This window comes from Sylvia atricapilla, chromosome 31 (assembly GCF_009819655.1).
Source record: "Sylvia atricapilla isolate bSylAtr1 chromosome 31, bSylAtr1.pri, whole genome shotgun sequence".
Classification (NCBI taxonomy): Eukaryota; Metazoa; Chordata; class Aves; order Passeriformes; family Sylviidae; genus Sylvia; species Sylvia atricapilla.
The window spans coordinates 60935-75385 of NC_089170.1; the positions used below are offsets into that span (position 1 = coordinate 60935).

General features: G+C 57.5%; 1 protein-coding gene and 1 pseudogene across 2 annotated transcripts; both read right to left on the reverse strand.

The window, feature by feature from the left end:
• Positions 1-4779: 4779 nt before the first annotated feature.
• Positions 4780-8746, reverse strand: PGLYRP2 (peptidoglycan recognition protein 2). Of its 2 annotated transcripts, XM_066338052.1 has the most exons (5): positions 8528-8746; positions 7305-8174; positions 6285-6495; positions 5172-5490; positions 5017-5093 (listed from the first exon to the last, which is right to left on the reverse strand). In XM_066338052.1, the coding sequence occupies exons 1-5, from the start codon at positions 8577-8579 to the stop codon at positions 5091-5093; spliced, it is 1455 nt and encodes a 484-aa protein (XP_066194149.1). In that variant the 5' UTR covers positions 8580-8746; the 3' UTR covers positions 5017-5090. The 2 variants fall into 2 exon arrangements, with proteins under 2 accessions (XP_066194150.1, XP_066194149.1); XM_066338053.1 differs by lacking the exon at positions 5172-5490 and having other exon boundaries at positions 4780-5093.
• A 603-nt stretch (positions 8747-9349) lies between these two features.
• LOC136373100 (zinc finger protein 180-like) lies at positions 9350-11284 on the reverse strand (annotated as a pseudogene).
• Positions 11285-14451: the final 3167 nt, after the last annotated feature.

The window sequence follows — 14451 nt, forward strand, 5'->3', positions numbered from 1 at the left end:
GAAAATAAGTTAATGATTTTGGGGGAAAGGATTATCATATGTATGTTTATTCTGGAAAAATCAATGAATATGTATAGAAAAGAGAGTATAGAAACAGAAGCATCTTCTATATTCAGTGTGTGAGTTTGGTGGAGTTAAGCCAAATAAAGAATGCCTGCTTTCTACAGAAAAACACAAGACAGTTCCTCAAACACAGAACTGAAATGCACAAGAAAGAAAATGCTCACAAAACATCACTAAACTGTTTCCAAGCCACCAAAATACATGAAATCAAATCAGACAATTTAATTTAAACAGCAGAATGTGACAGTCTCCTTATCTTTGCTTTGCAAAGAACTAGTACACTATGTTCACTTCTGGGCATTAATACAGGCAGGTTAGGGAGCCCTGACAAGCTGGCTCTGATGTTAGAAAATGTCTCAGTGTGTGGACAGGAGCTGCAGCACCCACTGTAAAGTGAAATGAGACTGTAAAGTGAAATGAGGGTTGAAGGAGCATGGCTGGCTCCAGGGAACTCTGATCCCTGCACAACTTCATCTGACGTGGATGGGCCAACCCAGCTGCACGGGATTACAGATCACTGCACTTCCAAGTGCCAAATCAAATATCACCTCATTATACTCCTATTGAATGTTTATCCCGTGAATGACAGGGAAATTGGGTGGGGAGCAGCAACAAATTGACATTTACTGACTTTCTGCATTATTGAAAGGAAATTCAATCAATCGTCATGCCAACTTTTATTGCTAATTCTATGCAATTAAGTAATTTCATTAAATGTATCACTTACCATGCCCACAAAGAAATTTCCTTCAAAGGAAAAGGAGAGTGCTTCAAACCATGCCATAGATAAGCTCTCATTTAAGCAAGGCTTCTGTGGTTTCCTTTCTGTAAACCATGACAAATCCACATGATTAAGACTCTTTTTCAAACCTGACTTTCATGGCAGTTCACTTGTGCCCTGTAAGTCCCACCTTAAAAAGCTTTTGAAGATATTGTTTTATCTGCAGTGACTTCGTGCCTGTAATCAGAAAGTATTTTTAATTATTCTTTTAACCATTACTGCCCTCAAAGTGTGTTTGCCTGAGGAGAATAGAAGCTCAAACATGCAGGTCTGAGCAGGCTGCTTCCCCTGGAGAAATCAGAGCAAACACAGAGTTCAGACCTGTGATTTGAGGGGTCCCCGCTGGCTGGAAGCTGGGGAATGTTGTCCCAATTTTCAAGAAGGGCGAGAAGAAGGACCCCAGATACTACAGGCCTGTCAGTCTCACTCTGAGACCCGATAAAATTACAGAAAAGTTTATCCTGAGAAGTATTAAAAAACACCTGGAGGACAATACAGGCATCAGTCAGAGTCAGCACAGCTTCATGAGGGGAAGGTCCTGCTTGTGAAATCTGATTTCCTTCTACGACAGCGTAACCCACTGGGTTGATCCAGGAAAGCTAGTAGAGGGAATCTCTCTGGATTTCAAAAAAGCTTTTTAGACTGTGTTTCCCAGAATGCTTCTGGACAAAGTATCCAGCATACAGCTGGATAAACACATTATGGGATGGGAGAGCAATTGGCTCACCAGTCAGGCACCCAGGGTGGCAGTGACTGGGGTGACACCACCCCAGTGGCCACCAGTGGGTTCTGCAGGGCTCCACTGTCAGCCCCAGCTCCTCAACATCTTCGGTAATGACCTGAACACAGGACTTGAAGGGATAATCAGTACATTTACTGATGACACTAAAGTGGTAGGAGCTCTCACTTGCCTGGAGGGCAGAGAGGCTCTGCAGAGAGACCTCACAAATAGAGATGGGCAATCACCAACTGTGAGGAGTTTAACAAGGGAAGTGTCGGATTCTGCCCCTGGGATGGGGCACCCCTGGCTTGGTGTATGGACTGGGGAAGGAGAGGCTGGACAGCAGCTGCAGGGAGGGACCTGGGGGTCCTGGCCAAGGGCAAGTTGAACATGAGTCACCAGTGCCCTGGCAGTCCAAAGAGCCACTGTGTCCCAGGGGAAACAGGCCCAGCATCAGCAGCCAGGCCAGAGAGGGGTTTGTCATGCTCTGCTCTGCTCTGCACTGGGAGTGGCCTCACCTTGAGTGACATCACAATATAAAAAAGAAATAAAACCATTAAAGAGTGTCCAAAAGGAGGTCACAAGGATGGAGAAAGGTCTAGAGGGGTTCAGTGAGGAACAGGTGAGGACACTTGGTTTGTTCAGCTGAAGGAGATTCAGGTCAGACCTCACTGACCTCTTCAGCATCTTCCCGAGGGGCAGTGCAGGGGCCAGTACTAATCTCTTCACTCTCATGAGCATGGGCAGTACGTGAGGAAATGGCCAGAGCTGAGTGAGGAGAGGGTTAGGTTGGATATCAGGAAAAATTTTTAAGCCTAGAGGGTGGTTGAGCACTGGAACAGGGTCGCCAGAGAAGTGGTCCCAGCCCCAAGCCTGTCTCAGGACAAGAAGCATTTGGACAATGCTCTCAGGCCCACGGTGGAATTGTTGTGGTGTTCTGTGCAGGGCAGGAGTTGGACTTGATGATCCTGATGGGTCGCTTCCAACTCAGCACGTTCTGTGCTTCTATGAAATTACTTCAGCATCCAGCACTCAGCTTTCACTCCAGAATAAAGCTGTTCCAGCCTGGTGAACACAGACGTTCCATTCCTCCTAAGTACAGCACCTACAATATTCCATAACTTCTTTGGATGAAGGAAAGAAATAAACTGCATTTAAGTGTCCTTGTAACCATTCCATGCCCTTCCTCACTGGCTGCTTGTAAGGGGGGCCATTTACAGGGCAGCTCGGCAGGGGCTGTGGCTTGCCCTGGTCATGGGAGGGGACAGAACTGGATGTGGGTGCCCTCTGTGCCCCGGTCACTCATGAGGGGTATGGCAGTGATGGGGGACATGTGGCCTGGCCATGCCACCAGGGGTGCCAGGATGAGGGACAAGTGACCATGGAGGTGCACCATGGGTATGGTGACACCAAGAGATGTGTGGCCTGGGAGGTGCCACTGCAGGTGCTGGGACGCTCATGGAGATGCCATCAGGGGACAGGTGGCCATGGGGTGGCAATGCCAGTGGGCGTGGCAGTGTGACAGACAGGCCATGCAGGAGGCCAGGCCAGGGTGGCTCAGTGCCCGCCCCATGGGCAGCACCATCAGTTGGGCCGGGTCCTGGCACCAGTGCCACGGGGCCTGGCCTGGTGCCACCATCAGCGCCAGCCCCGGCATGGGGACATGTGGGGATGGGAACACGTGGGGCAGGAACAACTCCTGGAGATAGGGGGAACTGGGCACCTCAGTGGGCTGTGCCAGGCCAGCACCTCCCATGACACCCAAACCACCCCCATCACCCTCTACCCAACATCATCCCCCACCCCTCACTCCCACTCTCCCATCCCCGTACCCCCCTCACCTGCCCCATCCTCTGCCCCCAGCTCTGCCCTGGCGCTGCTGTCGCCGTCTCTCCTCCTCCTGCCCATGCAGTGCAGGTACCGCTGCCTCAGGTGGCCTTGTCCCCTCGTATCCCCTCATGTCCTCCCGTACCCTTGGACACCTCGTAGAGGGATGAAAAAACCCTCTGGAACAGCGACCAGGGGAGTCAGTCACTCTGGGGTGTCCAGGGGCTGGACTTGGGTGTGGTGGGGTGAGCATCCCCACCTCAAGTGGAGCATCCCCACCTTAAGGAGTCCCCAATTCTTGGGGTTCCAAATCCCCGGGGTGCTCCTGTCCATCGAAGGTCCCAGTTTTTTGGATGCCTACCTCAGGGGTCCCAATTTTGTGGGGTCCCAATTTTTTGGGGTCCCGCATCTCCGAGGTGTCCATGCCCACCCAAGTGTCCCATTTGTTGTGTTCTTCTGCTCAACGAGAGTCCCCAATTTGTGAGGTCCCACCTCCCTAGGACCACTAAGGGATCCCCAATTTTTGGGTGCTCCTGCCCGCCCAGGGGGTCCCCACCCAGGGGGTGCCCACGCCAGCCCCTCGCACCCCCACTTCTGCCGGTGCCAGGGTACCAGGTGCCCCGCCACCCCCGTGCCCCGGGCCTGCCCACCCTGGGGACCCCCCGATCTCCCCTTTGTCACCCGCTCAGTGCAGGGGGTGCGGTGGCACCGCAGGACCCCCTTTCTGTGACATCCCCGAGGTGGCACCTGAGCTTTTTGTCACCATCACCCGTCAATTTGTCACCAGCGCCCCAAAGCAGGGAGTGGTCCACATCCCACAAGGGGAGTGACAGCATTTTTGGGGGGTCCCTCCCGCCACTTCCATTCCGCGCATCGCCCCGAGGATGCTGCGCGACCCCCCGTCCCCGGCGCTGTCCCGGCGGCAGCATCCCTCGAGGGGGCCCTGGGGACTTTGGAGACTGTCCCCGCGTCCCCGCGGTACCTCCGCTGCGGCGCCCGCGCTCGGCCCCGGTTCCTGTCGTGGCTTCCCCATGTGACCGGGAAGGAGTTTCAGTCACACCCTCACCTCCTCCTCCTCCTCCTCCTCTGCCCCGGAAGGTGATGCCGATGCTCCCACCGGGGGCGCGCTGGCGACATCGGGAGGACACCGCGGGTCACCCCTCGAAGGGATTGCGGGGTCGCGGTGGCTCCTGGAGTCCCTCCGAAATGACAGCTGGAGGGCCCGGGATGCTGCAGGTACGAATTTGGGGGGTGGAGGCTCGCTTGGCGGCGGGGGAGGGGGCTTTGGGGTCTCCAGGGTGGCTCCCGAAGTCCCCCTCCCATCACCCCAAAGTCACCCCAGACCGTGCCTCAGTTTCCCCCTTGCTCTGCAGGGACCACCCGGAGCTGGTGTCCTAGAACTGGATTTATTTTGGGGTTGGGGCTACTGGGATGGGCTGGTAGGCCAGTGGGATGGGCCAGGGTGTGGCTGGGCTGGTGGTCATCTGGGCTGGGGGCTGTCCAGGCTCGGGGCTGCAGACCAATGTCCAGCTGGGATCCATCAGACCAACGTCTGCTGGACCAATGGACGGAGTGCGCTGGTGTCCATCTGAACCAGTGTCCATCCAGAGTGGGATCCGTGGCTCTGGTGTCCATCTGAACCAGTGTCCTACCTCTCCTGCTCTCATCCATCCCAGGTTCCCCAGCCGGGGCCGCTCCTCACTGCAGCGTGGACAAGACCCATGGTCACTCCCAAGATGACCCCAAATCCCCTCCCACCAACCCCACCAGGCCACCCACCCCAAGCCCCGGGGCTCCTGTCCCCTGGAAGTTGGGCCAGCTCTGGATCTCCTGGAAGAGGGCGTTTCCAGGGCAGTCGGTGTGGCCGAGCTGGCGATGGCCGCGCAGGGTGAAGTCCGGCTGGATGTGGCCAGAGCGGACGGCGCAGGGCAGGAGCTCATCCCGCACCAGGGCCAGCGTGTCAGGGTCTGGCAGGGTGGCTGTGAAGTCCCCGACGATGCCAATGCCGAAGCCTTGGGTGTTGTAGCCCTTGGTGTGGGCACCCACCCAGTGCCACCCCCGGCCCTCGTACAGGTACCCGTCTGAGCCCACCACGAAGCTGTGAGGACACAATGTGGACAGTGGGGGACAGTGATCGGGACAGTGGAGGGACAGTGATGGGGATTACAAGAGGACAGTGGGGGACAATGATCGGGACAGTGGAGTGACAGTGATGGGGATTACAAGAGGACAGTGGGGGGACAGTCGTGGGGGCTGGAAAGGGACAGAGATGGGGGCTGTGGGGGGTTCTGAGGACAGTGAGGGGACAGTGGTGGGGACCTTGGAGGGGCAGTTATGGGGACCATGAAGGGACAGTGGTAGGGACTGTGGGGGGACGATGGTAGGGGCCATGGGGGGACAGTGATGGGGACCATGAAGCGGCAGTGGTGAGGTCTGTGAGGGGACAACAGGGACTGCAAGGAGACAGTGATGGGGACCATGGAGTGTGATAGGAACCATGGTGGGACAGTGATGAGAACCACAGGGGAATGACAGTGACCATAGGGGTTGACAGGGACCATAGGGATACAATGACCATCCCAATTACCGGTGACAGGAACCAGTGGAGGTGTCAGTGTCCACTGAGGTACAATGACAGGAACCAGAGTGGGTCACAGGGACAGTGGGGGGTGACAGCTCCCCAGGGGGTGATAGGGAACATGGTGGATGACAGGGACTGTGGTGGGCAACAGGGACTGAAGGAGACAGTGGACACCACAGGGGATGACACAGCCCGTGGAAAGTGACAGGAACCAATGGAAGTGACAGTGCTCACAGAGGAACAACGACTGCCCCCATAGGGGGCGCCAGGGCCCGTGGCAGGTGCCATTGCCCTGGGGAGGTGACAGTGACCTGTAGCCGATGTCGTCCCAGCCACGGGTGTCCTGGTGGAAGCGCTGCATGTCCCTCATGGCGCGGGTGCAGGCGCCGAAGGTCCGGCAGGGCCGTGCGGGCTCCAGGGTGTGGTGCAGGAACACGGAGCCCAGCGGGGGCCGCAGCAGGGCCGGGGAGCCTCGGTAGGGACGGGCATCCCACAGGCAGCGGGGCACGATGGCCGGGCACTCTGTGGGGACGGGGAGATGCAGGTGTCACCTGAGATCTTGGGGACGTGGCATAGGCCATGGGGGGACCTGAGGCTTGATGGGGACATGGTAGACTCCACAGGGGGACAAGGGGCTCTACAGGCCCTGGTGACATAGCAGAGGCTATATGGGGACAAGGAGCTCCTTGGGGACATGGTAGAATCCACCAGAGGACGAGGGACTTGACAGGTCTTTGGGGACAAGGCAAATCACATGGACATGACCTTGTGAGGACATGGGGCTTGATGGGGACACAGTAGAGTCCACCAGGGGACAAGGGGCTCCTTGGGGTCATGGCAGAGGCCATGTAGGGACATGGAGCTGGAGGTGTCCCTTGAGCCACTGGGGATATGGCAGAGGCTGTGTGGGGACAAGGGGCTTGATGGGGATGTGGGAGAGGCCGTGTGGAGACATAGGGGGTGATAATCCTTGTCTAGGAGGTGACAACATCCATTTAGGGGGTCACAATACCTGTCTGGGAGGTGACAATCTCTGTTTAGGGGGTGACAACCCCCACTTGAGGGGTGACAACCCCATTTAAGGGGTGACAATCCCTGTCTGGGAGCTGACAACCACTGTTTGGGGTGTGACAACTCAGTTTGGGGGTGACAACACCCATTTGAGCTGTGACAATCCATTTTTGGGAGGTCACGACCCCATCTAGGGGGTGACAATCCCCATTTGTGCGGTGGCAATCCCTATTTAGGGGGTGACAACCCCTGTCTGGGAAGTGACAACCCCAGTTTGGGAGGTGCCACCCCCCATTTAGGAGGTGCCACCCCGCCCGTACCCACATAACGCTCGCTGAACTCCCGCGCCGCCCTGTGAGCCACGGCCTCCACCTCCTGTGTCCCCACGTCTCTCAGGAACTCCGGAGTGGGCGACAGTGTCCTCAGCACCCCCAAAACCGCCGACACCTCTTTCTCCAGCCGGCCCTGCCCAGCCAGTGCCCCAAAATCCCGGCGCCGGTAACTGCTGGGGGGTCTCCCCGCTTCCGAGCCACTCCCGGTGCCATAGTAGCCCCGGAGCAGCTCGGCCACCGGGAGGGGTCCCTGGGCCAGCCGTGCCCCCAGGACCACCCCATCCATGGCCCCGATGGCCACAGGGTCGGGGACAGGGGACGGGGGGCCTCTCAAGGTGTAATTTTGGGGGTTTTCCACGTTGTCCCAGCAGCCGCCGGGTCCCAGCGCGGTCACGTTGTTGTCACTCCTCTGCGCCAGCAGGAAGGATGTCCCCAAAACCTCGGCGATGGTGACAGCCAAGAGGGGGTCGGCAGGCGGGTCGAGGGTAGGGAGGGGTCGCCCAAACCCGCCGGATCTCAGCCCCACCTCGATGCCGGCCAGGAGGGGACCGAGGGCCACCGTGGAGCCGTCGGGGGTCAGCACCGCTCCCAGCTCTGGTGTCACCGGGTCGTGGCGGAGGAGCTCGGTCAGGAGCTGCCACTGACCCGGGGTGAGAGTCGGGGGGCGTTCGGGGGTCCCAGGGGGCTCGCCCAGCACCGCCCGGCACCCTGGGGTGCTGCAGATCCCCAGAGCCCTCCCCAAGGCCGCGGCGGTGCCGGGGGAACCGCCCCGGGACGGGGACTCAAGGGCGTCCAGGATGTCAATCACGGAGTCCATGTGACGTGGGGGGACAGTTGGGGACACAGCTGGGGACACGCCTGGAGGGACAGGGGGTGGGGGGTGAGAGGGGTTAAGGGGTGGGGAGGGGGTTGGAGGAGGGGGAGGCACCCAAAAATATGCCAAAAGCAAGGCGAGGGTACCCAAAATAGGGAGAAGGGACCCAAATGAGGGGAAAAGGATCCAAAATAAGGAGAAAGGACTCAAACCAGGGGGAAAGGGCCCAAAACAGGGAGAAAGAATCCAAACCGGGGGGAAAGGATCCAAAATTAGGGGGAACAGACCAAAAAGGGAGGAGAAGGATCCAAAATCAGAGGACAAAGGGTGTCCTGGGTTGTCATGGGATGTCGTGAGGTGTCACGGGCTGTTGTGGGATGTCGTGGCATGTCCCTACCTGTGCTGGGACGGGCACAGACGCTCAGCGCCAGGAGCAGCCACAGGAACATTCTTCGGGACACGGCGACACCTTGAGGGACACGGGGACACCCTGCAGGACACGGGGACCTCCTGCAGGACACAGCCCCGGGACCTCGGGGACTTTGGCCCCGTTGGGGGCGGGGGACAGGGACACACGGGGGAGGGACAGGGACACAGGGAAGGGGTCAGGGACACACGGAGGAGGGGACACAGTGCCATCAGGACACACATCAGGGACAACGTCACCACACCTGTGGGGACGCTGCCACCATGACATATCAGTGCATGAAGCCACCAGGGTATGTGACCCCCCCCAGGTGACACTGCCCCTTGTCCTGTCCCCAGGAGCAATTGGGGTTCCCTGAGCGTGGTGGCTCTGGGATACCCTGGTGGCTGTCACCCACTTCCGGGTCACTTGTCACCAGCTGAACAAGTTCCCTGTCCCGCACTGGTGGGTGGTGACAGTGGGGACATGGTGTCAGGAACTGCCTAAGACAGCACTTTGCCATGGCAGAGATTGGGGTGCTGGTGGCACAGACGCTGTCATAGTTTGTGACCTCACTCATGTCCATGTCCTCCCATGTCCCCATTCATGTCGATGTCCCCTCTTGTCTCCATCCATAGCTGTGTCCCCATCCATGTCCATGTCCCAACATGTCCCCACCCATGCCATTGTCCCCCCATCCATGTTCCCCATGTCCCCACCCATTTCCAAGTCCTCCCATGTCCCCATCCATGGGCATGTCCCCATCCATTTCCATGTCTCCTATGTCCATGTCCCTCCATGTCCTCAACCATGTCTTAGTTCAACATCTTTATTTTTACCCCAGTTTCAGGGGTTTCAAAGGGATGAAGAGAAACTAAAAGAAAATCAAGACCAAAACAAAAGGATTTACGTGTCTGTGATGGCTGAGCATCCACGTGCTTAGGTAAGTGGGAAGAATCTTTTTAGGAAGGGTTTCCACCTCACTGTCTCCAAAATCATGGGTTTTGCCCCAGTCCTTCCCCATTCGGCTGTGGAAGATGCCTGTGGGCCAGAGACGATTAAAATGATGGATTTATGTTGAAGACCTCCAAGGCCATCCAGTGTTGCTTGATGCCACCAGAAGATGCAAAACGTGAGATTTTTCCAAGGTAGGAAGTCAACAAATTGGCTCTCCACAATAGATTTCTGATGTTGGTCTGTGGATGTGTCCAGGTGCCCATGGGGAGCCAGGAGGATGTGAAGCCCCTCAGCCAGGTGTTTTTCCAACATGGATCACTGGCACCACGGATCACCAGGGCCCTGTGCAACAAGGGTCACTGGGGATAATCCAGTGCCCATCCTCCCATGGGGGAAGGAGCTGGAGCAGTGCATGAAGCTCTTCCCAAACTCAGAACACTCACAGGGCTTCTCTACTGGTGGTTCTGTTGGTCTTGGGTCAAGTGAGAGCTCTGGAGAAGCTCTTCCCACACTCAGGTCACTCATAGAGCCCCTCCTCAGTGTGGATGTGCCAGTGCCTGATGAGGTGTGAGTTGTGCTTGAAGCCCTTCCCGCAGTTGGAGCAGCAGAAGAGCCTCTCATCCGTGTGAATCTGCTGATGTTAGAGGAGATTGCAGCTGGTCTGAAACCTCTTCCCACACTCAGGACACTCGTAGGGCCTCTCCTCTGTGTGCGTCCGCTGATGCCTGAGGAGATGGCAGGTGGTCAGAGACCTCTTTCTGCATTTTCCACAGTTGTAGGGCCTCTGCCCCGTGCGGCTCCTCTTGTGCCAGATTAGGCTGCTGTGGATGAAGCTCTGCCCACACTCATAATGCCTTTTCCCTGTATGGCTCCTCCGATGGACAACCAGTTGGGAACTCATGCAGAAGCTCTCTCCACACTCATGGGGCCATTCTCCAGTGTGGGTCTTCTGGTGCTGGATGAGGTCGGAGCTCCCTCTAAACCTCTCCCCACATTCCCCACACACGTAGGGCCTTTCCCCTGTGTGGACCCTCTGGTGGTTGATCAGGTGGGAGCTCTGGCTGAAAGTCTTCCCACACTCCTCACACTCATGGGGTCGTTCTCCCTTGTGGCTCCTCTGGTGCCGGATCAGAGTGGAGCTCTCACTGAAGCTCTTCCCACACGCCGCACATCCGTAGGGCCTTTCCCCTGTGTGGATCCTGTGGTGGACAATCAGGCCAAAGCTGTCTCTAAAGCTTTTCCCACACTGCTCACACTCATAGGGTCTTTCCCCAGTGTGGATATTCCAGTGGTGGGTCAGGTAGGATCTCTTACTGAAGCCCTTCGCACACTTTGAGCACTTGTGAGGCTTCTCTCCATTGTGAAGCTGCTCACAGACACCCAGCTCTGAGCTCTGGCTGCATCTCCAGTCACCTTCATGGCCCAGGATGGGTCTGTCCTCGGATCTCTATGGTTTGCGTTTACAGCCCCTCCTCATGTGTGGGATCTCTGGGGCTTTTCCTCCCCGTTGGAGTCCTGTGCCGTGGAGGCACTCAAAACGAGTTCTTCCACAAGGTTCTGCCACAGATTTCTGTCCTTCCTGGTGTCTGTCTGCAGCCTGGGGGAGGAAGGACAAGGAGAGGACGGGATTTGCCTCTGTGCCAGAGAGAAGGGGAAGGAGATCCCCCCAGTCCATTCCTGGCAAGGAGGTTGTCCTGCAGCCGGGGATGATGCTGGGCTGGGAGATGGAGCAGGAGGGAGGGGGAAAGGGACAGTTACTTCTTCCTCACCTGCCTGGGGCTCGCGGGACATCTTCCTCGCAGCCTCCTCCTCCTCTATACTGCCAAGGTTTGCAATTCGGAAATCCTGTTTTGGGAGGGAAAAACAAGGGCTGAGCGCGTTGGGTTTGATGGTCCCGCTGCTCAAGTCGAGCTCGAAAAGTCACCGCCCATTTCAGCGCCGTGGGGCCCGGACCACGCTCATCTCCTCCCGCCCCTTCCGTCTACCTCAGGTAGACCTCTCAGGTCTCCCCACTCCGGGCCTCCTGGATCCCACCCCGGCTCTCGCTAGGGGATCCCCAACACCGATATCACCCCCTTTCCGCCGACACCGGGCGATCGCTCCGTGGGACTCCGCAGAAAAATGCCCCCGGAGGCCCCCCCCGATGAACCCCGGCCGAGCTGCCCGTCCCCGCTCACCTACGGGCTGAAGGTAATGCTGCCGGGGCCGGGGGAGCCGCGGCCTGAGCGGGCAGGAGGGGCAACCGCGGGGTTTTCTGCTGCTACTCTTCCTCCCCTCCTCCTCTTCCTCCTTCTCCTCCCTCCCTTTCCTGATCTTCGTCCTCCTCCTATTTCTGCTCTTCCTCTCACTCTGGCTCTTACTTTTCCTTATCCTTTTTTCCTTTTCCTCCTTCTCTCTCCTCCTCCTCCGCCCCTAGCCCGGCCCGGGCGGTGCCGACCCCCAAAAGCAGCCGCGCTGTGCTCTGGGGGTATCCCCAAAGCGGCCCCGCCCCGCCCGGCAAAAGTAGCCCGGAGCGGTATTGGGAGCACCGGGAGCGATCCTGAGAGCCCCGGGAAGGAACTGGGAGCGCTTTCCCTCGCAGTATCGCTGTTACTGGGAGTACTGGGAAGGAACTGGGAGGAAACAGCGCCCGGCCGCGGCTACAGCGGCGGTGGGCGTGGCAGGCGAGGGGGCGGAGCTATGCAAATAACAGGGGGATCGCGCCCTGTGATTGGTGGGCGGGAGCAGCGCGGTGTTTCCCCGCCCACCTGAGAGCGGGGGGAGCCAAGGCCATGGCAGTGACATCGCTGAGAGGGGACAGGGATCGGGAATGGGACTGGAAATACGGGACTGGGCCCGGAACGGGACCGAGGTTGGGAACAACGGCTCTGGGAATCCGGAAAGAGGAACCGGACGGAGAATATGGGATGAGAAACAGGAAGGTAGGACTGGGATCGGGAACGGGAATAAGGGAACGGGACTGGAAATACGATAACTGGAATATGGGAACGGGACCTGGAATGGGAATGTGGGAATTAAAGAGGGAATATAGACAATGGAAATATGCAAACGGGAATACGAGAACGGAACCAGGAAAGGGAATACAGGACTGAGCGTGTGGGAACGGCAACCAGACAGAATACGTGACAGGGACAGAGAATGAGACCGGGAATGGGATCCGGACTGGAATTGGACCAGGACGGGACCGGGAGTGAGATGACACCGGAACGGGCGATGTGCACGGGAGTGGCAGCGAGGAGAGGGGCATCTGGGACAGGGAATACCAGGAATCGGGGCAGGGGGACATGCGGATAGGTCCAGGGTAGTGGGTCCTTTATCAGCTGCCCCAGAACCTCCGCCAGGATCTCCAGATCCTGCAGAGTGCAGCCAGAGCCACTCAGCCTGCGGTCCCCAAAGCCCTGAGCAGCCCCCAAGTGCCTCCCAGGGGCCCTCAACTCCCTCAAGCCCAGCATCCTCCACAGCCCCCGCAAGTTCCCCCCATGCCTCCATCCATGCCTTACTTCAAGATCTTTATTTTTACCCCAGTTTTTGGTGTTTGGAAAGAACAAAAAGAAATGAAAAGAAAATCAAGGCCACTGGGAGCCAGGAAGAGGTGGAGCCCCCAGCCAGGTGTCTTCCCCACACAGATCACTGGCACCACGCATCTCTGGAGCTCTGCCTAATGTGGGTCACTGAGGATCATCCAACGTGGATCCTCTGGTGGGGAATGGAGCTGGAGCAGCTCACGAAGCTCCTCCCGCTCTCAGGGCTTCTAACTCCACTGGTGCTGGATCAAGGCTGAGCTGTGCCTGAAGCTCTTGCACACTCAGGACACTCGTATGGCCTCTCTGCAGTGTGAATGCTCTGATGTAGGAGGGGATAGGAGCTGCTCTGAAACCTCTTCCCAGACTCATGACACTCGTAGATCTTGTGACATCACAAGGAGCAGGGCTGTGATCTGCTCTGGTGCCTGTGACATCACGAGGAGCGGAGCCGTGATTTGTACGGTGCCTGTGAAATCCCCAGGGCAGGGTGACAGTGGGGACATCTCTCAATGTCCCCAGCAGGTCCCGCTGTCCAGTGCAGCCTGTGCCAGTGGTCACTGTGCACACAGGGGAGGCTGGGCTGGACAGGGGTTGGGGCAGAAATGCTGCCTTTGGTACTGGGGTCTGCCTCTGGGGCCCAGCCTCTGGTGGGAGTACCTTGGGCAGGGCACGGGGCTGCTGCTGGCCCAGGGGGACAGGCCTTGCCCCCTGTCAGCTGCCTGTGCCCTTCTGATGCCTGCCCCACATCCCTGTGCCTCCTGTCCCAGCTACTCCCTGCCACCTTCACTCTCTCCATCAAAGTCCCACTCAACCTCTTCACTGTCACCTCTGGAAAGAGGAAAAGGAAAGAAGTGTAGTCAGTTAACCCTGGCTGGGTGCCAGGCACCCACCAAAACTGCTCTTTCACTCCCCTCCAGAGATGGACAGGAGAGAGAAAATAGAACAAAGGCTTCATGGGTTGAGATAAAAACTGGAGAGATCACTCAGCAAATACTATCGTGGGCAAAACACATTCAAAATGAAAGCCATTAATTGATTTTATTGCTATCAAAATCAAAGCAGGATAGCGAGAAGTAAAATAAAGCTTTAAAAACACCTTCTGCCCATCCCTCCCTCGTTCCCAGCTCTACCTCCTCCCCCAGTGGGTGCAGGGAGACAGGGAATGGGGGTTCTGATTTGTTCATCACATGTTTTTTCCTGCAGCTCAGCGAGAGGAGTCATTCCCCTGCTGTGCCGGGGGTCCCTCCCAGAGACACTTCTCCATGAACTTCTCCAACATGAGTTCATCTCACGGACAGCAGTTCTTCACAAACTGCTGCAATGTGTGTCACTCTTCCATGGGCTCACAAGTCCTACCAGGACCCTTCTCCAGTGTGGGCTCCTCTCCATGGGTTTGCAAATCCCTGCCCAGTCCCTGCTCCAGCACAGGTTTCT

Bases quoted from the DNA above. Each gene is read 5' to 3' on its own strand.
- PGLYRP2 (XM_066338052.1), bottom strand. From the start codon at position 8,579: ATGTTCCTGTGGCTGCTCCTGGCGCTGAGCGTCTGTGCCCGTCCCAGC. The intron at 8,175-8,527 runs GTAGGGACATGC...CTGTCCCTCCAG, and splicing joins CTGTGCCCGTCCCAGCACAG to GCGTGTCCCCAGCTGTGTCC. The intron at 6,496-7,304 runs GTACGGGCGGGG...CCGTCCCCACAG, and splicing joins GTTCAGCGAGCGTTATGTGG to AGTGCCCGGCCATCGTGCCC.